The 26,196-nt window shown below is 41.6% G+C and overlaps 2 protein-coding genes across 10 annotated transcripts in view; one reads left to right on the plus strand and one right to left on the minus strand.

Annotated features, from left to right (window-relative positions):
• Positions 1 to 25,749, plus strand: LOC114158364 (mitogen-activated protein kinase-binding protein 1-like). 3 transcript variants are annotated; one of them, XM_028039760.1, is made up of 33 exons: positions 1 to 677; positions 2,220 to 2,311; positions 4,318 to 4,380; positions 4,488 to 4,545; positions 5,630 to 5,800; positions 6,570 to 6,707; positions 6,828 to 7,010; positions 7,983 to 8,143; positions 8,316 to 8,505; positions 9,259 to 9,384; positions 9,641 to 9,822; positions 9,894 to 9,985; positions 10,084 to 10,209; positions 10,660 to 10,730; positions 12,152 to 12,273; positions 12,370 to 12,445; positions 12,556 to 12,667; positions 12,763 to 12,826; positions 14,533 to 14,643; positions 14,798 to 14,946; positions 15,124 to 15,158; positions 15,961 to 16,146; positions 16,233 to 16,384; positions 16,493 to 16,635; positions 17,771 to 17,950; positions 18,285 to 18,351; positions 19,588 to 19,722; positions 19,892 to 20,055; positions 20,514 to 21,104; positions 21,220 to 21,307; positions 21,847 to 21,920; positions 23,236 to 23,321; positions 24,100 to 25,749. In XM_028039760.1, exons 1-33 carry the CDS (start codon positions 576 to 578, stop codon positions 24,328 to 24,330), a joined length of 4,521 nt encoding a protein of 1,506 aa, XP_027895561.1. In that variant the 5' UTR covers positions 1 to 575; the 3' UTR covers positions 24,331 to 25,749. The 3 variants fall into 3 exon arrangements, with proteins under 3 accessions (XP_027895561.1, XP_027895564.1, XP_027895562.1); XM_028039763.1 differs by having other exon boundaries at positions 16,251 to 16,384; XM_028039761.1 differs by having other exon boundaries at positions 3 to 677; positions 17,774 to 17,950.
• LOC114158366 (galectin-3) overlaps positions 25,665 to 26,196 on the minus strand; it is a 3,751-nt gene continuing 3,219 nt past the window's right edge. For 6 of the 7 annotated variants that reach the window (XM_028039769.1, XM_028039770.1, XM_028039775.1 and 3 more), the window contains one exon: positions 25,665 to 26,008. In XM_028039769.1, coding sequence (XP_027895570.1) covers positions 25,850 to 26,008 — 159 coding nt within the window. In that variant the 3' untranslated portion in view covers positions 25,665 to 25,849. The remainder of the gene's footprint in view (positions 26,009 to 26,196) is intronic. The other variant, XM_028039771.1, reaches the window with a different exon arrangement.

The following is a 26,196-nucleotide window of genomic DNA, read 5'->3' on the forward strand; positions in this document are numbered from 1 at the left end:
AAGTGCAAACATCTTGACCCACAAAAGATCTTTACTAATCCTGAAAGGTGGTCCAACATGCCAAGCATTAAAACTGGCCTAAATTCCTTTGATTGCGTCCAAACATATTGAGTGGATCATTACAATCATTGTACAACAACCAAATTGCTTTAACTAGTCCATTAAGAGCGGACTGATGAGTCAGAGATTGGAGAATCTTTTTCTGGCCAAAAATAAAAACCTCCGCCAATCAGCAGCAGAAATGTTCCCCCCTGTTCCCCTCATTCCCCAATAATCCCGTTAAACCAACAAAAAGAATCACTGATGTAATCACGGGACCTGCAGTTTAGATTGAAGCTGTATTGTGATGTGATGCCGTACGGCTCTCCATTCAAAACGCAGCGCCGAGAGAGAGAGAGAGAGAGAGACGCGGATCGGGCAGAAGTGAGCGCTGTAGAGCAGCTTCGGAGATTTAGTGTCCACACGTCCCTGCAGCAGCAGCAGCAGCAGCAGCGCTGTCTGACTTAGTAAAGGAGGATCTGTCGCTTGGTGTTGCTTCTATTACCTGCGCAAGGACTCAGAGAGCCGCGCTCAAAATGCCCGGCGACGGCTTCACCATCACAAGTCGCATCAGGAATTTACTGCGGTCGCCGTCAATCAAGAGCAAGAAGAAATGCAAGGAAAGCCTCACCAGCAAAGTAAGAAGAATTGTATGTGTGTGTGGGGGGGGGGGGGAGTTGTATAAAGTTGCAGATTCAGGGCAAACACATTAATTGCATAGAATTAGTGTTCAAATCAAAGATATTTTCTTGTTACTGTAGTGTCAAAAGTGTGGCCCGAGGTCCCTTCATGGCCCCTGGAATGATTCTCTGCGCCCCCTTAAAATGTGAGGTGCAAGACAAAGGACTCATAGTTTATTAATAACGTTTTATTCATTTTATTAATATGTACATAGGAGCATAAACAATATGTATATTTTTTGGTTTCTGGTTTTACCTTAAAAGCAAAGGGAGTTGGTGTTCCCACTCATTAAACCGAACCAAATTCAGAAAGTGTTTTATCACAGGATGAGTGACAAATGGCCTATTTCTTGTAGTTGAGATAAATCTAAAATGATTAACATATCACACCTCCGAACTCTTAAAAAAATAAATAAAGTTAGGAAAATGTAAGTCTTCTTTATAGATAAGCAAACATGTTTTAATTCTGCAATGATTTGAAGGTCCTTTTTCATGTCATTTTACAACGTTGCACATTTAGTTCATTATTGAATAGGGAAAAATTAGAAGTTGACAAAGTATATTTTTGTGTTTTGGAAAGAATTTTGTTTGTGCACCACTAGTGTGCGTATAGAGTCACATCTGAACCTGTGATTTATATGATTTATAACTTAAAATGTATCATCTATTTCCAAAGTACGTACTGCTGTCAATTAAATTTTAATTCAATTGTTTTTCAAATCTGTTGCCAAGATTTCTAAAATTATTATTTATTGCCTGGTGCGTGAACGTGTCTAGTTCTATGAAAAAATTAATTTATGTCAATCTTATGGCGGTCTGTTGCGTGAAAAGGTTTTAAACTGTAGGAAGGAGCCGCCACATCACGGCTGTGCAAAAACCGTAAGCAAACATCAGGATTATGAGGCGTTTTCGTGCTTTCCTGTTATTGTCCTGATCAGTTTGTTAATGTGAATGCATGTGTGTTAGTAGGACGCCGTGAACTCATCGAGACAGACAGCAGGTTTTGAGCCAGCCGACCCGTCCTCTACGGATAGAACTTCGTCATCACACTTTCACACACACGAAAGGAAAAACAACAATGTTTTCTCATTTGAACAATCAAATTGTTCAAATTGCTACTGCACCATTGTCATTTAACTACTTAGTTTAAGGAAAGTCTTGAGTCAGAGACGGTTCTTTACTGTGTTTCTAAAAGTGAAACATCAGAGAAGCTCAACGAAATGAAAAGTTGTTTAGACTTCTGAAATGCTTTCTAAATTTCTGCTGACTTTGAGCAGGGTCTTTTGTGTTTTGCTCAGTGTTTTTGCACCTCAGTTCTGTCGCACTAGCTCCATCTGCACGCGTGTTGTGACCTGCCTCCCTCCCCTTGCGTTTCATTCATTAACACAGATGCTTAGTTACATCACTGTTGGCTGGGCTCCCATCTGCCTGTCCACCAGCTGTTCTCCAGAGATCTGTAGAACAGAAAAAAAAAAAGGTTTCCTTTACGTGTCTCTACAGGTGACTTTGGAGAAGGTGCTGGGGATCACCACCGCAGGAAACAGTGGCCTGACCTGCGATCCCAGATCTGGACTTGTGGCCTATCCTGCGGGGTAAAGACTCTTATCCCGACATCTGCTCTTTGTCTTATCAGCGGCACACTTATCATATCTGCCCCTTGCAGACGTTTAGTGTGCAAATTTCTGTTATCAAGTATCATCTGTCAACTATCTGAAGAGGAGGAGGAGGGCCCGGTGGGCTTCCTCAATCAGAGAAAGTTCAAATCTTATTGTGCCGTCCTTAGGGAGGCTTTTTATATCCGTCTGTGATCTACAAAAGGCTCAGATTCTGGCGTGCTGCAAGGGTTTAGCTTTAGCTGAATAGCTGATGTAAAATTGAGCTGGTTTCAGCACGGTTTCTGATAATTGCTTCACATCTGTGCTGCATGCAAGTCAACCAACCTGGTAGCTGGTCATAAAACGACATTTTTTCCTTAAAAACAAACTACATATTATTCAGCCGCGTAATTTCTTTGTCAGTTTGAGATGTCTACGTGTGTCCAGATATTTGTACATGACCCACAGCGCTTGTCAAATTAAGCACAAATTTCCTAAATTGAGCCCCAATCTGGCATTCCACCTGCTGTCCCAGTTTAAAGCCGTACAAGCTGTGGTACCAGGAATGTAGTTTCCTGGCATGCATCTCAAGAACTTGCTGTTCTGCAACAGGAGGAGCGCTAATCTGCGAGCTGCCAACGAACAAAGTGCAGAGAGAGGAAGTGCTTCTCACAGGAGGCATTGTTTCTATCTGAGCGATTTGAATATGGAAGAGAGCATTTACAAGGGTATGAAAATACAGATAGATTATTCTACATTGTTTAGCTACTTAGCATGGTCTCAGTTCAATAGGCTTGATTTTACATAGCCTAAAAAAAAAAAAAAAAAAATCAATATACATGACTGATCTCAGGGGGAAATTTACTAAAAGGTTCTTATTTGATTAGTAATATTACATTTTTGTTAGCTATTATATTAGCAGGCTCTCCCAAACAAAATGTGTTGTAGCCTAGAGAACCAGCAATCTAACATTGCTCTCCATCTTCAGTGTGAAAGGTGAAATATGCTACGTATTGTTGTCTACAGATAGCTGAAAGGCCTTTTTATGTAGATAAAATGGATCAAAACATGGCTGCTTGTGGTTAATCTAGGTGGGATTTTTGCACTAATAAAGACCTCTTGTCCTTTCGCTCCCACTTTCAAGTCTGAAGCTTTTTTTGAGGCTATGTAGCCTAGCATAACATTGGACTAGAAAAAGCTAAAATGTTTCAACATAAGAGGTGATTTAAGACACTTTGTCTGGCTTTGCTTAAAACTAACAAAGTCCAACACCGCTTCACAACTTTAAGACACAGCAATTACATGAACTCAGTGACAATAGTTAATTTGACCGTCTGAACAGAACAGCCTGCCCTTAGCTAACGGTTGTAGCTTTACAGTTAGCATCCAGGAGACTTTTATGCTCAACACTTTGTTGCAAAGTATCAAAAATCTACATTTTCTAAATCAATATTTAGCATTCACATAGCAAATCACTTCTAGTTTTATACCTCACCCTTGGTTATATTTGTGTCTTTATGGTTTTAATGGTAGCTAGAATGGGAAGCTAGCTACATTGTCAGCGAGTCTCTTTAAGCTGTCCATGCACCTGGTTCTGTTAGGTAAAGCCAAACAGGTTTAGCTATGTCAGCAAACTATGCAAAATGAGCGTGCATGTTTAAATAGTACACAGATAATATTAAACTCCTAATAAATACACTTCTTTAAAACCATACTTTTATTAAAGGATCAATCTGTAATTACTTGTTTATAGTTTCACTTGACTTTATTTCAGTGAGAAATATTAGACTTTCTATATCTCTTATTTGTTCTTTTTCTTGTGAGGATCTTATAAAAGAAAATTCCATTTTTTTCTTTTTCAAACTAGTCAAAAATATGTTTTGGTTAAAGCTGTTGAAAGAGATGTAAAGAAAGAGTTGCTGCTTAAATCAAAGTTCTAAAAAAATTACTTGTGGTTAAAATCCTCTGCACGTTTTCCTTGTGTCTCTCCTTTCTTTCTGAAGGTGCGTGGTGGTCTTGCTGAGCCCCAAAAAGGACAGACAGCACCACATTATCAACACATCCAGGTGAGTTGTACAGAAATTTGACCCACATTCACAAAGGAGCAAAAACAAACTTTCGATGTCCCACCGGAATATTAAATGAAACTAAATTCTCTGCCTCACTTTTACAGGAAAACTATCACAGCTCTCTCATTTTCCCCCGATGGAAAGCACCTGGTGACGGGAGAGGTCAGTTTCCTCCTTGTCGATATTTTATAACGAACATAAATTCATTTTGCAGTAGAAACGTGACTGCTTTTTTAGCTCGACTCTAACAGACTTCAGTTCTGCTCAGAGTTGGCGGTTTGCATGCTTTATTCCTGCCAGACACAGGCTTGGTGCTGAATACAAATTTGCTAATGTCGATCCATCTGTCTCTGCGGGCGGGTACGAAGTGAGCTAAAGCCTCCCCACTTTTAAGGCGTCCAGGTTGTTGTTGTTGCGTCTCGGCCCCAAATGTCCCGTCACTGGTGCGTCTTCAGCACTGTTGAACACTGTGTGTTGGTGTTACAACGTGGGCCTCGGCTCAACGCGCCACCTTAATCCTCCCCTGCCTAACCAAAGCCGATTACAGACTTCGCCGTGCAAGTGGCTGGACACGCGGTGGTTGCTATGGCTACGGGAATCAAAGTTCAAATGACCAAAACGCGCCAACTGTTGGCACCTTTTTCTAAAATTTTGGCACCGTTTTAATCTGAAACACCTGAAGGCCACTTTGCCTTGCTTTGCTTCGCTTGGCTTTGAGGAATTTAATCTGAGTATCTGTTTGATTTTAGGTCAAAGCCGCACGGAAGCATCACAGCTTTATTACGGGATTTGATTTAAGCATTAAAAAAAAAAAGAAAAATAAACCCCGAGTAAATTATCTGATGTCTCTGACGCGTGCTCATTCATCAAACAGAGGTTCATTTGCATACAAGAAAAAGCTGCCACCAGATGGACTTTCTGTCTCCTTTTTCCTTGTTTTCTGTCTCTTTCAACTCAGATTTACAGGTTGTCTCAATTCCCATTGATTGCAGCCTTAATAAAAAGAAAAAAGGACAACACAAATAGCCTGCTGACCTTTTGATCCCTTGGAGGCCGAGTAACTATTCTCAGTCAGAGGACAGGGAGGATTAGCTCTTAGCGAAAGACAGGTAGACAGGATAGACAGGTGAGCACTGGGGTTAAGCTAGTGAAGTCAACTTGATTTCCACAGTGAAGATACTGTATAAATGCTATGTTAACAACCACATACTGTTGTTTTTTAATTTTTTTCTTCTCTTTTCATCAGAGCGGTCACCTACCAGCAGTAAGACTGTGGGACGTCGCCGAGCGCAGACAGGTGGCCGAGCTGCAGAAGCACAAATACGGCATCTCGTGTGTGGCCTTTTCTCCCAACAACAAATACATAGTCAGTGTGGGAAACCAGCATGACATGATGGTCAACGTCTGGGCCTGGAAGGTCCGTGTCGCTTGCAGTAATCCTGCTTCCGTACGAACGTTTTCCGTGTCAGTCTAAAACGGTGTTATCGGAGTGGCGTGGGTTAGATTTCTCAATTTACCCAAATTTAATGAAAAGTTCCCGACAGGGTTATACTCATGCTGTAACATCCAGCTGAAAAAGAAACCAGCAGCTAAAGGGGAAGAATAGAAAAAAAAAAAAAACATACTACAAAATGGCAACTGCATGTTTCAAACGTAAAGCAGACATTTAAACTGGCAGAAAGCTGATTCAGCTTTGATTCAATGACAGCGCTGAGTCTTTCCTGATACGAGGCTAACAGCATGCCACGTCTTGACTTGACATTTGCTCACTCTGACGTGCCAAAGCTCTTGAAATCTGTTCGATTCTGAGGAAAAGCAGAGTGTTGTCACACGCAGAACCCCACAGACATTTAAATCCCCATTTCGAACACTTACGGTAAATTTGCTTCTGAAGAAGCACAATTTTTGGGGGGTTTGATTCAGAAGTAGCGGGACTTTGAAACAATCGGACTGAAACTGACCCATTTCCTCCTACTTCCAGTCTTTGTGCCAAAAGGCCAAGTGCTTGCTGACTGCCTTATTGTTTGACACAAACACTGAGTGGGGGCCGATCTCCCATGAATCGCTAAACAAGCGCAGCAACGTCAAGTGCGACCTTTCAACCGACTGCCAAATTTGACATAAAAAAACTTGGAATTTACAGTCAATATATGCTCTGAAGTGGTGTTTGTGCTCTCCTCTTGCAGAAAGACGTCGTCGCCGCGGCGAACAAAGTGTCCAGCAAGGTGACAGGCGTGTCTTTCTCTGAGGACAGCTCTTACTTTGTGACTGTGGGCAACAGACATGTCAAGTTCTGGTATTTGGACAACTGTAAGGCCAACAAGGTATGGAAGGGTGTTTTTGGTTTGTTTGGTTCTTACACTTTTTTAAGAAATTGGATTCTCATGCTGCATCTAAGGAGAAAGTGAGCCTCTCCTAGCGTTTCCCCTCTCTGTCGCGTACAGACCACAACTCCCGTGCCTCTGCTGGGCCGCTCGGGACTCCTGGGAGAGCTGAGGAACAACTTCTTCTCTGATGTGGCCTGTGGGCGGGGCTCCAAGTCCGACTCCACCTTCTGCATCACCTCCTCTGGTCTGCTGTGTGAGTTCAACAGCAACAGGATGCTGGACAAGTGGGTGAACCTGCGGGTGAGTGACACCAGCGGAGGCTCGTGTGGGCCAAGTAGGTCCAAACACAGAGAATATCAGCGGTACTTTGTTAATCCATTCGGCTATATATGACACCCTGGAGATGTCATTTTCAAAAAACAAATGGTGGCAAATGCATAATTTGTTTTATTGATGTCTGTGACGTCTTTTTCTTCCAGTGGTGGTAAACTGCGTTTGCCTGTCACAGATCGATTTCTTCTGGTTTTGCTTTCTTGTTACACGTGTTCAGCTTGATCAAACTCATTTGATGGATCATTTCACTTGTTTTCTGCCCTCTGTTGGAAGATCTAAGTACAACAATTTCAGTCAAGAGCCAAAAATGGTCATACACATTTGAAGAAGCAACTATTAGACTTTTAGACTATTATCCATTTAGACTTATAGAGTAATATGACATACAGAAGGACATAGTTTCATGTTTTCTCATAAAAACTGCTTAAAATGATGATTAGAATTTGTGATGCTGTCTTCTTTCAAAGATACGAATCAGTTTCTTCATTTCTCTCTTTTTCTTACAATGTAACATTTGCATGTTGTCAATGGTGATCATGCGTTTTATCAGCCTCATAATGTAACAATTTCTGCATCGAGTAAACAATGAAATGAACTTCCTTTTGAGAAATCTTGAGTAAAATAATTGACTGAAATGATTAATTTGTTTTTTTTTAAAGAGGCGAAAGTGATAAATGCTATGCAAGTTAGCCATGATGTGTTTTTATGGGTTATAGAAGAAAAAAAACGAGTAATTTTTAAAAATATATATATATTTTTTTTAAATGAATTTTTGTGTGTGTGTGTGGAGCAGACTATACATGTTTAAACAAAGACAGTTGCCAGCTTCAGGATTTGCAACTCCGGATCTCCAATAGCTTGTTCACACTTGCGTTCATTTATTCAGCAGCACAAAAGCTGAGTACTGAGTTTGTCTCCCGGCGCTGTCCTCCCTCTCAGACCGGCGCGACTCAGTCCCTGTCTCTGTCCGAAGACACGATCTTCTGCGGCAGTGCCGACGGAACGGTGCGGGCCTTCAGACCCGCCGACCTGAGCTTCGTCTGCACGCTGCCGCGGCCCCATCCCCTCGGCGCTGACGTCTCGGCCGTCACCGAGGCCAGGTGAGGACAGGATCAGGAGCAGCGATCCACCGCAGGGCCAAATCAAACGATCTCTTTATAGAGCGTCGTCCCAAACGCCTCTTGTTTGTTTTGAAGAAGTCTAAGCTGAAATCTAGTCTATCGTTTCTAATTTTCAGTCTCTTCCCCTCTCCCCCAACTTTTCTCCTTACAGCACCCTGTTTCACGCCAAAACAGAAGACAGATACCCAGACGTCATTGCGGTCACCTATGATCCCGTGAGCCGCTGGCTCAGCTGTGTGTATAGTGACCACAGTTTGTATGTGTGGGACGTTAGAGAGGTTCACCGGGTCGGGAAGGTGAACTCTGCCCTCTTCCATGCTGCGTCTGTTTGGGACCTGGAGGTAAACACATTCAGCGTTAAGCGATTGTGTAAAAAAACCCCAAACAAACAACAAAAACCCTCTTCTGACACAATGATGACCTCTGAATGTCCCCTTAACGATCAAAAAATAGAGTGAATGATTAGGTTATTGATGGATAATTGATAAATAGGTCGATATTGACGCGTCACATCACTTCCAGAAACTTTAGGTGACTTTTCACATTTTGTTGCGTTGCAACCACAAAAATAAATAAATATTTTTTTTTCTATCTTTAATTTTGACAAAACTTGTAGTCACATAAAGCCAATTTCAACACTTGAGAAGAAAAGATGAGTCACATGGTGCATCATGATGAATAAAACAACTCTATTTCCCAGAGAAACTTTGCAGCGATCAGAATGAAAAATAGGAAAATGCGAAAGAAAAAGAATTCTTGTATTTGTAAGAAATACAAATAAATAAATAAAAATACACAAACTAAAACCATAGCATTAAATATTGATAACGTGTATCTATTAGAAGCAAGTTTGGTGGCTAAAAATGATTTGGATCAGATGAGTTTCACAGGGTCTACCCGACTTTGACAGCATGGTTAAAGTCGGGTCTTGTGATTGAGACAGGCTGTTAATTTTTTCCTTTTTATACATGTTAAAAGTTTTATCCATCCAGTCTGTATTGGGATTTTACGTCATAGACCAGAGCAATACAGAAATCCTTTCTGCCGTTCCAACTTCCTGCCGAATTTGAAGTAATCTCGTCATCGCTTCTCAGGTGTTTCCTGACGTTCCCGGAGGTTTGGCCGCAGATTTGTCATCAAACTCATTCTTCACTTGCTCGGCAGACGGCACCATCAGAATATGGAGGATGGGAGACTCGATGCAGAACATCCTCAGCAACGTGAGTTTGCTTTTTTACACTGCAAGTTTCTTTTCTTTCTTCCCCTCTGAGTGGGCATTTATTGTGTGGTTTATCGTTTATTTTGATAGATTTCTTATCAGGATAAGAATTACAATTTATCGGTGTCAATTAATGATGCGTAAAATCACAAATCGCCCTCCACTACCTCTGACATATTGAAACTTTGAGGTAAATCCTCCCACCCCCATTCCCCCGCAATGATTGATTGGCTCTGTTCTCATTGTTTTCTCTGCAGGATCTCTTGAAGATAATGTACGTAGATGGAAATGCGGGCACGCTGCAGGATCCAGAGTGGAACGCGAACACGAACAAATCAGGGGACGGGCAGACAGCAGAAACCAGAGCAGGCGTCAGAACCATCTGCGTGAGTCCAGACGGCAAACACCTGGCGTCCGGAGACCGCAGCGGGATGCTGAGGTGATTTACCGCCAGGGACCGACTGGCAGACCTCGAGCGTTCGTCTGTAACGTGATGCCGCTGTTGTGCAGGGTTCATGACCTCAGCAGCATGGAGGAGATTCTTAAAGTGGAAGCCCATGACGCTGAGATCCTCTGTCTGGAGTACAGTAAACCAGAAACAGGTCAGCGCGTGTGTCTGTGTGTGTGTGCACTTGTGACTGCGATGGCAGTGTGTTTTAGTCCAAGCTGCCGTGCATTAACACGGTTCCGTTGCTCTCAGGCCTGAAGCTGCTCGCCACTGCCAGCAGGGACCGTCTGATCCATGTCTTGGACGCGGACGACGGCTACAGCCTAGTGCAGACGCTCGACGAACACTCCTCATCCATAACAGCCGTCCGCTTCGCCGGTGAGCCACTCGAGACGCCGCCGACATCTGACGGTTAATCTTTTCCTAATCCCTGCTATTATCGCCGCTCACTCACACACCTCCCCTCCCCACACACACACAAAAGTCCCGCTTCTGTGAGCTTATTTACATAATTAATGAAATGTACATGTGTTGTCAATTTGGGTTTTTATTTGTTTGCCAGAGCAAAGTCCTTCTTTTCTCTCATGCGCCTAACATATGTGCATCAGTTGCTATCATTGATTTATTATTTAATCCGTAATTTACGATCTGCCCCGCTTTAGTTTTTTTTTTTTTTTTTTTCCCCCACTGGTTGTAATCAGGAATAAACACTAATAAGACCTTTTTGATAAGGCCGTACACATTTATGTTTAGGTTTTTTTTTGCCAATCGTAAAACTTTGACCATAAATAAATCATTTAGCAATTGTATTTTTTTTTAATTCTCCAGCCAATGACAACAAGGTGAGGATGATTAGCTGTGGAGCAGACAAGAGCATCTACTTCCGCACGGCGCACAAGGTAACATCATTACCTTTTATCTGACGTTTACTGTGGAACACGAAACAGCCGCTCTCGTAAATGTGATGCTAAAAGCGTTTGCTCAGCAGCTCAGGATAATTACGCTTACACAAACACTCGGCAGCAATATTAAAGAAGGGACATTTTCTCGGGAACTTTCCGTTTGAGCTGGAAACCTTCAAAAGCCCCAAAGCTCCCGGGACAAATCAGAGAAAAAAATATTGACCGGGTATCGGTTTGCTAATCTGCACCGATTGCCGCACAATAGTATCGTTTCTCCTATCACGTGTTTAACTCTGATTCTCAAAGTGACTGATAAAGTAATCGTTGTCCCTGCAAAAAGAAAAGCATCCTGCCACGACGCTGCCACTGTTGCGAGGACGGTTTGATCAGATGGATGTGCGGTGTTGGTTTCCTGCCTCAAACGCCGATTTGCTTTTAGATAAAAGAAAAGCGAAAACAAAAACACTTTGGCCTCGTCCAAGCAGAGATTTTCACTCCACGCCTTTTCACTGCTACTGGCAAGCTGCAAATAGTGTTTTGGATAGATTTTTTGTTTTAAAACAATGTGCTTTATTCTTGTCACTCCGCCATAAACTCGACACTTTTTGTAGTGCACAGCCAATACACCGCTAAAACACAAAGCCTTACTAACTATTTTTGGTCTAGGTTCTAGTTCAGATATCTACAAATAAGATAAAACTGACTCACAAGTAACTTTTCAGCAAGATATAGGAGCTTGTTTTAAGTCAATAATTTCTTAATATTGATCAAAGAGTACTTCTTCCGCTGACAAATTATTTCATCTATAACATGGGAAAACGTCTTGTTGTAAGTGGAATAAAATGCAAATGAAACTAGCACTTTTTTTCTGCGATATTAAGAAATGACTTACTTAAAACAAACTCCTGTATCTTGCTGAAAAGTTACTTGTGAGTCGGTTTTTGTCTTATTTCAAGTGTACTAAAACATTTACAATAAAAACTGGAGCAAAAATACTTGGTAGGATTTTGTGTTTTTGCAGTGTAGCTTTTCCCACCTGAGCTGCGGATTTCTGCGGCTCATCTAAAGCTTGGACACTGTTTTATAATCTCATTCTTCTTTAAGCTTCTCCACAAACTTGCCTCTGACCTGCTTGATACTCTTTGGGTGTGAATCCTTTCGTAAGGCACCGTAAAACGAGGCGCATAAGCTGCTCCACGACTGGATTCAGATCTCGGCTGGGCTTCAAATTGACATGTTTTGGTGGGAAAAGCAGCTGGTTGCTCTTTTCGATCAAACATCTGAACATTTGTGAAATATTTATGTTAGTAGGTGATCTAGAGTTCACACAGTGCAATGTTTTATTCAGTGTGGGGAAAAAATTGTGCTCTTCTTTCTCTTTCTGTCTTTCTTTCTTTTTTTCTTCCTGACTTTTGCAGACCGAGAAAGGCACAGAGTTCAGGCGCTCCCACCACACGGTGAGGAAAACCACACTTTACGACATGAGCGTAGACGCCACCTGCAAGTACGCAGCTGTTGGCTGTCAGGACCGCTGCATCAGGTAGGTGCGTGCGTGAGTGCGTGCGGCTGCTTTTCTTACGGCTCGCACAGTTGGCAGTTTGAAGCATCCTGAGGCCTGCTCTTCTTTCCGATGCAGGATTTTCAACATCAGCAGCGGCAAACAGAGAAAGCTCTACAAAGGATCGCTGAGTGAAGATGGCAGTCTCCTCAGGGTGACATTTCCTCTTTCAGTTCACACTGTAGTGGTTGTTTATATATATATATATATAAATATATGTAGACACTTCAGGAAATAAGGAACTGTTTTTATTTGCTCTAAAAGGTTCAAATCGATCCTTCGGGTCAATACGTGGCCACCAGCTGCTCCGATAAAAACATCAGCATCTTTGACTTCTGCACTGGAGAGTGTGTCGCCACAATGTTTGGACACTCGGGTAACGGAACCAGACTGAAGATGATCGTCGTTAGCTTTTGTATGAAAAGTTACTAACAGGTAACACGATGCTAATGACTGGCTTTTGTTTTGCAGAGATTATCACTGGGATGAAGTTCACCAGCGACTGCAAGCATTTAATCTCTGTGTCAGGAGACAGGTGAGAGGATGGTCTTTACTTGAGCTCAGAACCTGTTGACACTTACTATTAACAGTGACCTAATATTTCACAATGTCTATTTACTAAAAAGGCTGTTTGTGGCATCAGGTATCTGACTTACTGAGAGATATGTTGTCGTTTTTGATCTGCGGGAGATAAGTCGACCTTTTATTCTGGAAATTACGCCCCACAGATTGTTATATTCTTTTGATTTTTCTAGAATGCCCTAAAATACATCGAAAGGTTTTCTTCCATTTATGTTTTCAAAGCCATGACATCATCATCTGCATGTAGATAATCTCGGTGTATGTAAACTTTTGAGCTGGTAATCCAATTTACCTTAAAAGGAAAAGTTTGTCTGATTCAATGTCAGATTATGAGTTAAAAAGATTCTGGATCTTTTTTATACAGTGTATATTAATTTCTGGTTTTGGTTGTATTTAAAAGTAGCTAAACCACAAGTATTTTTTTTTTCTACAGATAATCTATAAATTGAACAGATGTTATCTTTTGCTACCGGTGCGAGTTGTGACATTTTCTTGCAAACTCGTGTAATTTGACCTAACACTGTCTCAGTGCTGCCCTCTTTGGGCTGAAGGGTGGCTACTGCAGTTGAATTTTCCAGTCGCTTACAAATGGAAAGCGAACGGCTTCGTTCACATCCGGGGATTTGGGTGTAATGTGGCACTCGTTGCTGTTCGCGCAGGACAGTTACTGAAAAGCGATTGGTTCTTTCACGTGCCTCCAAAAACGCTGAAGAACGCCGCTAGGTTTGTCGCTAGCCGCATTTTTGAACCCCTCATTAGAAATGTAGCTACAAAGATGGCGACGACGCTTTCCCTCGTCCTGACAACACGTCATCACCAAACTTGATCGTGCCCCTCTGTGGCTTTTGGCTCCGCCCACTTTGGTGGAATTTTTTTCAAAATGGCTCCGGGAGCGGGGTTGTACTTTCACAATCGGGTTTGGTTCCACTTTAAAGTAGCTTAAATACATAATTATCGTTGTCACGCGTTACATTAGACCGTTGTTTCACATCTGACCAAAAAAAAAAACAAAAGCGCAGCCTTGTGGGTGTTAACCCCGTAATCTAAGCAAAAGAACATAAAGAGGAAAACATTATTAGTGGTCTCCTAGCACATCGTTGTCTTTAGCTGATAACAAAGTGCTTCCGTACAATATTGAAGGTTTTTGTGAGTGCCTATTAATACCATAAAAACCTGAATTGTAGCACATGAAGCCAAAACAAAATGAATGTTTACACATGAAGAGGGATTTGTATGCATCAGGCTGCCTTGCTCCTCCTCCTAACAGGATGTGATTTTTATCTTTCCTATCATGTCAAGGATTTATTCTTTTGTCCACCTAAAGCACAAAAAAAACCCCCTACAACATTCAGAGCGAGAGTGTTAGTGCAACTCGCCTTCAGCCGCTTCTTGTACTTATAAAATAAATTATTTAAATACAAATTGCAACAACCTGTCACGTGGTAGATTGATGTACAAGACTTAATGAGAGCTTTGCTTTTGGATCATCTACTGTAAAGAATGATAAAAAAATACATCCAGCAGTCGCGTGGAATCAATTTCCAGCTCCTCGCGCCAGAGGAAATGACTCCGGGAATGTGTTTGAAGACGGTTTCCTCGGTGGTTACAATGAGATGAAAACCTAAATATTTAATACTTGTATGCTTTTTCTCCCCCCAGCTGTGTCTTTGTCTGGCGCCTTGCTCCAGAACTTACAATGGCCATGAAGGAGAGGCGGTACCAGCTGGGAGAACACCAGAACTCACCTCGCCGTGGGACCTCTGGAATCAGGTGCACACGCACACACACACCCATGCTCATTTTTAACGTCTACAACAGAGCCAGTGACTCTTTATAATGAGTTCTGTGCTTTACATGCTGACACTCTGCAGAGCCTCATCATTATTAATCTTTTTTTTTTTTTTTTGCTGCTGCTTTACCGCAGGTGGGAGGCGTACAGCGCTCCGGTTCTGGTCGGCCTGTCGTCTGACAGCGACCAAGACAACGAGGCAGAGGAGAACGAAGACACTAATGATGCAGACGACAGCAAAAGCAGCGACTCCTCCAACAGCTGCCACGGAGAGGAGGACACAGGTAGTTGTCTTAATGCGAGGAGAGCAGCTTTAATGAACGCATTGGCTAATAAAAGGAGATGAGAGAAGCTGATCAGCTCTTCTTTTGACCTGATCCATGTAGAGCTAAAAATGTCTTCAAGACATACATTTTTTTTAAACCTAATATTCTTTTTTTTTTTTTTAAATCCAATATTAGATTCAGATGAAGAACAGGACTGGGAGCAGAGAAAGGTAAGAAAATCAGATGCTTTAAATAAGCTAACAACCACGCAGTTACAAAAAATACCTTAGCATTTTGTTTGTATCTTAGCTATTAATTTGCACAAACATTTAAAAAATAGAATGCATTCATACCAATAAAACGTTTCCACCTTTAATCAACTCACAACCAGAAACTTTGGTGCATTTTATCTGAATTTTCTGTAACACAAAGTGGAGTACAGTTGTGCAGTAGAAGGAAAACGTTGTTTTCAACGTTTTATTTTACGTTAAAACGTGGAAAGTGTTGCATACAATTCTGTTCAAATTTCTTCTCTCTGAAATCTCTAAATAAAATCCACTGACTTCAGAATGTCGATAGTCAAATTTATTAATATGTATTACAAACAATTCATGTAGACCAAAGAGCTTCCTAGTCTCAGCAAACTTTAGCAAAACTCAATGTGTAACAAAGAAGTAATTAAAATTTCACAATGTATTTAAAAGACAGAATCATGAACAATAATTACTTTTAAAACTGCCTTACGATGAACTTTGGGGCCTTACTAGAACATTTAAAAAAAAAAAAACATTACGAGATTAAAGTCATAATATTACGAGACTAAAGTCCATATTATGACTTTATTCCCGTAATTTTATCTTTTTAATCTTCTTAGCATGGCCCTTAACACTCTGCCGGGATTTACACGACATTTACAGGATTCGTCTATCTGAGCAGTGCGGATAGACGCAGACTTTAAAGTGTGTTTTGACAACATGACAGTGTGTGAAACAGCTGGTATGAAGTTTTGTTTGTGTCCTGGTTCCTTTCCAGCACGGAGCAGTAAGCCAGGTCCTTCCTGACCCCACTAAGCGTCCGCGGAGACGTTGGTCCCGTCGCATCGGTTCGCTGGAGCTGATGGTGAAATCCATGCTGGACCTGAGGCAACTTGAGACCTTTGGTCAAAAGAAGAACCTCAACTGCCCCACACAGAGCATCTCCGGCCTCCATGACCCTGAGGTGAGCAGATTGGGGTTTTATTTTTTTATTTATAAATTTTTTTTGGTAGTGGTAGGAATTTGAACACATTTTTTCTTTTTTTAAAGAGCAACTTTCATTTCCAGGAGCAGCAAGTGGAAGAGAGATCCAGGAGGCATCTGGCTTGGTTGCCCTTGGCAACGTCCAATTGTGCCGCGGAGACGGCTGGACCGGTGTTCTTCCCTGAGGAAAACGAAGACGACACGAGTCCAGTGGATGGGTAACTCATCAACTCCTCCACACTGGCTCACCCAAGGGAACGGCATTTTCTTTTTTTTTTTAAAAAAAATTTTTTTTTAGGAGTTTGACCGTTTCTCTCGCCCTGCAGCGACGATTACGTGGTGACGGAGCGGCCCCGCAGCCCGCCGAGGCAGAGGACCCGCGCAGAGAGCCAGGACAGCCGCAGCCCAGACAGCGCCTGCTCGCTCGGCTACGACAGCAAGGAGTCCAGCCCGGATCGCGTCCCGGACGGTGAGAAACTAACGAGGCGGTTCTGCAGTTTCTGACATCGCAAACACAAACTACAGAACAGAGTAGAAATGTTCTGTCTTGTCCCACAACGGGAACATTTCTGCAGCTAAGTGACAGGCAATCACGGCAAATAGATTGACACGAAGATAGAATACAGACTACATATAAAGACAGAAATAAGAGTATAAATACTGTTCTTTAAGGGCAAAATCTCAGCATAAATATACTATGTAGTAATATAGAAAATAGTAGACTCCAGTCTAAATGAATGTGCAACTGAGTTGGTTAATTAAAAAATGAACAAAATGTTTAAAATGAACAAAAATTAAAATTTTTAGCTAAAAAGTTAGTTAAAAACTTTGTTTAGTGTACTATTTACTATTTCCAATTAGTAACAATAAAAGACAAACTGTTCAACAGTAGCGTTGCGCACAGACATCAGCAGGGAGCTGAACACACTCCTTGAGTTTGTTGCGAGCAGCGACAGTTATTCAGTGTATTTTACTGAGGTCCGATGCAATTAATGAGCGTTATTAGGAAGTGGAAGGACGCCGTAACTCTAGAGGAAAAGTGGCGAGAGGACAGCCGTAAATCACGTCCGCGGTTTGCCAAAAGTTATGCGGGGAGCACCGTAAAAATCCGGAACAAGTTGTTCCAGTCGGGACGTTTATTTTTGCTTAGATTTGCTTCGTCTCTTTGTTGTTTTGTTTGTCGACGCACTTTTGTGATTTGTATCTCGAAAGGTGCCAGGTAAATAAGAATTGTACTTACTTTTTGGCCTACATGCAAAAACTCTGTTCAAAAAGAACAATCCACATCGCCCTGGTGATGGCAGCGTCATGCTGTGGGGTTGATTTTCTTTACTCTTACAGGAAGAGTTGATGGATGGATGGAGGTAAACCATTGAAATGAACCCGTTTATAACTCTGCTTTTGTGTGTTGTTCAATTTTACACCATTCAAATAAAACGCATCAAGACTTCTTGTCCTACGTGGCACAATATGGAAAGGTTGTAGAAATATAAAAACTCTTTTACCCAAATACTGAAGGCGATGCACGCAGCAACGTTTGTCCCCCCCACCATCTCCTTTGTGCTTCGCTCTCAGTCCGATCCTGGTTTTGCTTTCATTTCCAGCAGATGTGGAATCTCTGAGTCGGTGCAGCTCTGACGAGGAGGAAGAGCGGGCTGCGAGGAAGACCGCGTTGGTAACGAGCATGGACGAAGCTCTGAGGACGGTGAACGACTCCCAAGAGCCCGGTGAGGAGGACTTCCTGCGGCAGAACTTTGAGGCGCTGGCCGAAAGCTGCAGCTCAGGTGGGACTGAACAGATGTTGCCGAATTAGCCACGACTCGGCTTTAACACTCATTTATCAGAAAAAGGTGGATTCAAAGATTTATTTTTTTCCCCCCCGTAAGAAAAGTAATCCTGATATAAACCGAGATGTTTTTGTTCTCACATCTCAAACAGTTCCAGATATCGAACATAAAATCCCAGTTCAGGCTCGGCCTCGGGGCTTTTGTGCCTCAGAATGCCTCCGTGTTGCTTTCAATGACCCCACAGTCGAGCTCAGACAGACATTATTGATTCCTCTCCTGATCTCACTTCCACTTTCTGTTTCTGTTTTTTTTTTTTAACTCCTTTCTGCAGCCGAGCAGAGCAAAGTCCTGGGGCTCAGCATGTCTTCACGCTTCCTGGCCAAAGGACATAATAACAGGTAGTGCTGACCACCTCGGGCCGGCGCCGACCCTCGACTATAATTATAAACCCCTGTGGATGCTGACAGGCTGCTCTGTTAAACCGTCTGCGTACCCTCCTGATCCAGCTAGCTGTCAGTTTGATGATTGTCTTTACATGGAAGCGAACTGAAACAGAAGAATAAACAACAAAAAACTGGTTTACTAGTTTAATATAGAAAAGGAAATCAGAGTGTTGAGTAAGAGAAGCAGTGTTGTGTTTTATTACAGTAAAAGAACCAACTTTTATGGGTTGTTTTTCAATTTTCTGTGACAGATTACATAAAAGTGAATATTTGTGAAGTGGAATAAATATATATATATGTTTCCATTTTTTAAAAAACATTTTTGTTTATAAATAATATTCCAGAAAGTGTGGGAAGGAAAAATTCAATTCAGCCAGAATTGAATTTACCCTCAGCATGATGCTGCCACCACCGTGCTTCATTCTGGGGATTATTTGTTCAGAGTGATATGCAATGTTAGTTCTTTTTTGTCAGAAAATAAATTACATGTTCATGAATGTTTCATTAAATATTCTAAAAAAGGGTAATATTTTATAATCTAACCCTATTTAAAGCTTAAATTTGCTGAGTTTTATTATGTTTCATCCCTAGTGTTCTCTGTTATTTGTAAAAAAAAAAACAAAAAAACATTAAAATTTCACTTCCATTTTACAATATTGCACTACTTTGTGTAAAAAACAAAAACAAAAATACACTGCAGTTTGTATTTCAAACAGCTGTGAAATACAAACACAAATTCACTGCAATACAAACACATGACAAATATTGGAATGTTTGTCATGTTCCGATATTTGCAACATGACAAATATCGGAACGTATCAAATCATCCGTAGCAGACCCGACTCTAATGGAGCTCCGTCTGCTGTCCCATAATCAGTCATAATGCAGGAAGTTATTTTAATTTGGGGGTGACTTAAAACTGTCTGTCTATTATCAGCTGCCATGAATAAAAGCACGGCAGCTGTTCAAGAGGCAACTTTCCTTTATCTTTTTTATCCCGGTACTTGTTGCCGCCCTGGGCGTCTGCTATGTCAGAAACTGCAAGAGAATATTATTGTCATCCCTAGAAGCTCTAAATTTCAATAATTAACATGCAGTGACCTTAATGTTACTTCATATCCCTCAGCATGATATAGTCAGCCTTGCTTCCAAAATGTGCATAAGGAAAATAAATATTTGCCCTCTGTGTAGACCAGTAGCTCCACTGGCCGGAATGACTGAGTCGGAAGAAGGACAGAAATCCGCCAAGCCTCCAGTGTCGAAGGTTCGGCCCATGATGGACGAGAGGAGAAAGACGGAGGACAGGACGGCTGTCAGAACTGAGAGGTAATGAGAAAAACCCAGACCTTTTGGTCCTCATAGAAATCCTTCAAACTGTGACAGAAAGACGTACCCTTTTCTCTCGGTCATTTAAAACTATAGAATCAAATGTGGAGTTTTTAGCATGCTTATTTTGAAATGTTTTACTCAGAGCTGCCGTTTGTCGTCCCTGCAGGCCTCCGGAGAGAAGTTCTCCTCCTAAGCTACGGCCGCTGAAGAAGAAGACGTCCTGGTCCCCGGAGTGGAGGAAGTCCAACCCGACATCGACCACCTCCTCCATGCTGGACATACCAGCTGCTTTCCAGAAGTCCCGTTCTGCACAGAACTTATCTTCAGACTGTATGTTTTTCTTATTTGATCCTGTTCCTTAAATTTCTCGCTGTAGCTTTGCATTGAGACTTACTGTTTCCTCCAGGTTGCATTTTTTTAGTATGGATTTCTTCATCTTTAAGCTGAATTTGTTCAGATGTCATCGTATTAATGTTTTGATTACCCAGTTTGAAAAGGTACGGAAGGGGATTAGGGCCACCGAAAAAAAAATCAAAAAAATTCTGACTTTAATCTCATAATTTATTTATTTATTTTTCCGGTGGCCCTAATCCTCTTCCGTAAAAAGGAGGTGGGCACAAGTCTAAACATATTTCTTTTATGTCTTACTTTTTACACATTAGTCTTCATTGAAAAAAAAATGTACTAAATGAATCAACATACAAAATTTAAATCACCTCCACCAGCATGTAAAATAAATTTTTTTTTTTAGAAGAATGAATTTTATCTTTCCATTCCTCCTTTTCTAGTGTCTCACTCCCTGGTGCCCCCTAGTGTCCAAAGGGAGCAGCAGAAGAGACCTCAGCAGCTGCCTTTGACTACTTCCACCTCCAAGCCTTCCTTTTACTTCTCGTCCCCGTCCTCCGGGTCACCACACACCCCGCCGTCCCCCCCGCCATGGGAGAGTCCCAAACTAAAGCCTTGCCACTCCTACATGAACCCCACAGCCAGCTCCAACGCCAAACGCAGCCGCTCCACCTCTCCAAGAGACGGTGTCCAGCCTTGCCAGTCGCCGCCCCGCTCCCCGCGCTTCCCCGAAAACAGGAGGTCACCCGACGAGCCGGAGGCGGAGCCACGCCTCTGTTTCCCGTCCTCGGTCTCGTCTGAGTCGTCCATATCACCCAGCGCGTTCTCCAAAAGCTCCTCTCTGGGTCATCAGGCAACCGGGCGTCCGACCCAGAACGCCGCGGCCTCGCGGATCCCGCTCCCGAAGCAGCCTCTGAGCCCGCGGCGCAGCCTGTGCCTGGACGCCAAGCCGACCCCACGCTGCTCCGCGTCTGGGCTCAGGGCTTCCGCTTCAACCGTAGATGTTCGCTGTGATGTTCCAGATAAAACACAAGGTTAGACAAGAGAGGCACACACTGTTGAAACTACACACACACACACACACACACACACACACACACAGGAGGAGCTGAATGTCTCATAATATGTCTGTATCTCTCCTGGTTTCAGGGCGATGCAGACAACTCTCCTTATGTTTGGATCCTTCGTTACCAAGTTCGCTGCCAGTGAGGCAGAGCAGAGATGCATTTCCTCAGAGGTAAAGTTAAACTGAATTTTAGAGAAGCATACATATTTACGCCTCTTTCGCTTTTACACGTTTTGTCACATTACAAGTGTAAACTTCCACATGTTTTTCTTGGATTTCATGTGAGGCATACACAAAGGAGACTAGTTTATAATTGTGACACTCAAGAAAAAAAATATTTGTGGTTTCAGAAATCCAAGAAGTGTTGAGTAGTTTTGGTTTGAACAGGACCGCCTTGTTTCGATCTTCCCATCAATTCCCTGCGAGAAAAAAAAAAAAATCCGTCCACCATGCCCAACAGTGGGGTTGATGTGTTCAGGGTGATGAACACATCGACCCTATGATACAAAATTTTGAAAACTATGTATCATTTCACAGTTGTGCCCTACTTTCTGAAGGTCTGTCACATAAAATCCCAATAAAAAGAGGTTTGTGGCTGTAAAGTGACACCATGTGAGAAAAGCTCCCTTTTTGTTTTTCGATATCCTAATTTCCATGTAAGATCAACACCCCATCTGTAAGTAACATACATTTTTAACATTTGTTCCCAGTATTGAGGGAGGTCAGGTGGCTAAAGAGCGCCCTCTGGTGTCGGGAGAAGACCGCACATCGAGCCCACGGCCAGGTTTGCTCTCAGATTTCAGATTTTCGTCATCACTGCAGTCTGTTTGTGCCCTCTGTTTCGTCCTTTATTTCTCACTGATGGCTCTGATGATTGGACACGGACCTCGTTTATATCAGAAAAAAAGAGGAGACATTTCATGCCTCCTCTTTGTTGAGGTGAAACATTTAAGCAAGAGAAATACGTTTGTGTTTAGTTTCAGAACTCTAAGTGCCACCACTAGTGCTGCATAATACTGTAAGAAATATTTTAAGTGTGGATACAAGTATAAAAATGTGCATGTTCTCCCCTCATGTTTTTCATATTTTCATTAGCAACTTGAATTTCAGGATGACCTCCATCTTTGAGCCTTTCGAACCAATTACTGCCATAAAATGTTTCCCATTTTCACGACATGGATGAACTTTATGTCACGTCATGTTTTCGACTTGGGTCATCCTGTTCATACAACTGTAAAGTAATAATATGTTGTAAAATCAGATGTCAAAACTTAAACTGAGGATTGTTAAGAGTTTCACAACAGTCGCCCACAGTTGTCCTAGTGGTTAGCGTTAGCTTCTGCTACATTTTTTCTGCTAATTGTTTTTGCAGTTTAGCAAAAATGGACCTACTACTGTCGATTTAAGTGCAGACATATATTCTCCATTACAAGCATGGCTTCCATTTTGAAAAATGGCCACCAGAGAAAGAATGTATGTGGTTTCTATGGTTCAGAGATATGTATGATGTGACACCAAACACATTGATCGAATTAGCGATTTTAGTGCAAAAAAGTATTTTCCACGTCAACAGTAGTGGGCATCTTGAGAAATCAAAAGATTGTCAGCAAATATTACTTTTATGGGTCCAAATATTAATTATTTCACCACAAAAACATTCATCTGTGACACACTGGCAAAATTAGAAAAATACATTTTCCTCGACGATCATGGCCGCCATCTTGAAAATGTACGCCATCTTGAATTTTTCAGCAGGTCACATTTTTCTTTTTCTTTTGGGAGCGTCCATGACACCTTACGTTCTTGTATCCACACGTGACCCATCTTGCTGAAATATTTAATTATCTGCTGCGCTATCAGTGATAACCGTATCCTTCTGGAGGATATTGGGTGAAAAATCAATTGTTCTCACTCTTTCCACCGTTCACACAGCCACTTCCCTCTTTAGTGCTCTGCAGGCTCTCTGTTTTTTCTGCTTTCCTCAGTGGCAGAGTGGGCCTCTGTGCAGGCGCTGTCCTGTGTCTGCGTGCGCGCTCGCTCTGACTCGCAGCACGCTGTGGCAAAACTTGAAAGTCATTCTCTCCATCTCCTCGCTGCAGATCACTCCGTCACCTTAGAGACGTGCAGGCAAGCCGTCGCCGATCTTCGACAGAGTCTGAGGGAAGCCGTCGTTTTGTACACTGCGGTAAGTGGGCTTGGAGTGAGAAAGACGGTCAGCGAAATTGAGCGAAAGAAACCAAACAAACAAAAGAAATGAAACCGCGAGTGAAAACCTCAGAGAAGGCTTGTTTTCTTAAAGAAACAAAGTTGAATTTATCTGATATTTTCTACCTGATTTTTATTTGCATCTTTGAATGAAAAAAGCTTTTGTGCTCACTTCCTGTATTGAACACACTACAGTACAGGGAGGTTGCTTTAAAAAAAAAAACTCACTTGAGGTCTTCAAGCTGCCTAATTTTATTGTCTCGGATCAGATTTTTGCAAACACATCTCAGCTGATTTCTATATATTTAAAAATATTACTGTCAGATTTATTATCTGTTTCCCCAGAGAATTCACTTGGAGCTTGCCTGCAACTTTATTTTTTTAAAAATAACTTTTTTTATTTGCATATTTCTGGCTATGCCTTGTTTTTTTTTTATTTTAAATATTGTAATCTTTTTCTCATTTTGACTATATAAAATTGTGCTTTGAGGGGTCTCTGTTACCTGAATCTTAGACATTTTACAAACCATTTTCACACTTAAAAAAGACGCTGCTTTTATTATTCTGCCACATTGCTGCAAGATGTAATAAGTCAAATTATTCTACCACACTGAGTTTTTATTCAAGATGTTTTTAATCTGAATTGATGAACACACTCTTGGTGTTCCATCTATAATCTAAAAAAAACTAAACAAAAAACAGAAGATGTAAAGAATATTCCATCTGACTGACTGGTTTAATGTGTGTTCCTGACACAGTTACTGAAAAGCAACCAACCGCAGCGCTCAGACCACCAGGAGATGAGGGGCCTCCTGTCCGAGGCCCTGTTCAGGGTCAAGGCCGAGCTGGACTTGTTGCCCCTCGGCTCCTCGGGGTCCCAGGGGGCCCCTGTGTTAAACAGCGACGGAGACAAGGCCCTGGCTCTGCTGGAGCAGTACGCCGAGCTGCTGCTGAAATCTGTGGAGAGGAGGCTGGACACCAAGACCTGAACGGACGGCGTCGGTGTTTTCAGTAGCTGCGCAGAGACGTGACGAGACCGACGCATGCAGGAGCAACAGAACGTGAACAGCACCTTTTTCTCTTTGCACACTTGCACAAAAAATGTAAACACTTCATGCAAACAGTGGGACTCGTTGCCCCTCGTCGTGTTTAGAGGAGCTGGTAGAACGACGGCTGAATATTAAGCACTGAAATAGTATTTAGTTTTCTTTCGTAAAAGTGCCTTGCTTTTTATTCAACCCTAATTTGTCTTTAGTGTGATAAATTGATACTGTAACTGTTGACTTAATGACAGATGGTTTGATTTTTACCGAGGGCAAATATGAAACATTTAAATCTTTAAAGCGTCATGGAGAATGCCATATTTGAAAAAGGTTATTGGGATAAACTGAAAGAAAATTAGTTTATCAAGATGTCACTGTAATTTACGGTACTGTAAATGTTTCTGCTTGATTTTTCTTTTCAGGAAAAAAACAAACAAGTTTTGTTTGGCAGAAATACCTCATCTACTGACAATAGAGCAAGTGACGTTTGCGTCAATTTTATATATTTTTGTGCCAACAGGATTTTTAATATTACTTAAATATGTGTAGTCTCATTAGTGTTTAATATCTACTTTTATTCGTCTAAATTCTGGTTATACTTTTGTTTAGTTTTTTTAATGCTCTGAGATTTTGTATTTTTCTGAAAGAGCTTGTTCTCTTTAAATAAACTGAAAGCTGAACGATTTCCTGCTCAAACTTTTATTTAAGGTTCACTTTACCAAATTAGTTAGTGGCGTTTTATGTAATAAACAAAGTAATGTAAACAATTAGAACAACCTCTTCAAACTGAAAAATAAAGATGCAATAAATGGTTAAATCCATTACAAAGGCAGTAATTTGCACTTACTGCAGGTATATGTAACACAAATGTACATAATCATCATTCAAGTATTATAAAAAAAAAATCATAAAATATTTTGCAAAGTAAACATTGCATGGACATGCAGATTTTGATGCTTTCCTCTTGATTTTGCAACTAATATTCAGAAAAAAACACTAGTTTTTTTTAGTTACCCGACGACGTCATTTCAACTTTTATTTGCATTTTTTATGGTTAGCTAGATTTTATTTTAGCTAGTGTTGGTCCAGGATTGTTATCTGTAAAAAAAAAAAAAAAAAAAAAAAAAAAAAACACAATCAAGTTTGTATTACTTGCGTCATAAAACCTGGAAAAAGACCTGGGTATTCATATGATGGTAAATCATTTAAAAAGCAATACTACTATTAGTTCATGCCGCCCCCCCAGAAGAAAACACAGGCAACGCTATTAGATTTTTTTGGTCCCAGCAGTTAAAGCTCATTCTGAAAACAATCCAAGTTGTTCACCAATTTATTTAGTCAGTTGTTTCAGAAAACTGCAAAAAATTTTTTAGATTTAAGCACATTTCTGAAACTTAGCTGACAATCCGTGCTTTATTTCTGAGTAAAAAGTATATAAAAAAAAAAGAAATCTGCCGCGGGTTCCCTAAGGAAGCGTCTCCACGTTGACGTAGGTGAGGACGACGTCGTTCAGGATGTTGATCCGGTCGATCTGGTTCAGCTCTCGGATGCGGTGGCGGAACTCGAACAGCGGGATGTTGTTCACCGCCACCCTGAACGTCTCGGGAGTGCACAGGATCTTCATCTGGGGGAGGAAAACAAAGCAACAGAGCCGCGGTTTTTTTCGTGAGCTCGGTGAAAGCAAAGCACCTAAAGACACCCGAGCCGCTGCTTCCGTGTGCTCCGTCGTCTCCCAACGCTACAGACAGACACGGCGTCTTCAGGTCAGACGGCTCCTGGTTGTTACATGCGATTAATATTCACGTTTTGCGT

This window comes from Xiphophorus couchianus, chromosome 15, assembly GCF_001444195.1.
Source record: "Xiphophorus couchianus chromosome 15, X_couchianus-1.0, whole genome shotgun sequence".
NCBI lineage: Eukaryota > Metazoa > Chordata > Actinopteri > Cyprinodontiformes > Poeciliidae > Xiphophorus > Xiphophorus couchianus.

What these genes read in the sequence shown, in the direction of transcription:
- LOC114158364 (XM_028039760.1), top strand. Translation starts at nt 576, where the DNA reads ATGCCCGGCGACGGCTTCACCATCACAAGTCGCATCAGGAATTTACTG. An exon ending in ACAACTGTAAGGCCAACAAG is followed by an intron (nt 6,708 to 6,827) that starts GTATGGAAGGGT and finishes TGTCGCGTACAG; the next exon opens with ACCACAACTCCCGTGCCTCT. An exon ending in ACAAGTGGGTGAACCTGCGG is followed by an intron (nt 7,011 to 7,982) that starts GTGAGTGACACC and finishes CCTCCCTCTCAG; the next exon opens with ACCGGCGCGACTCAGTCCCT.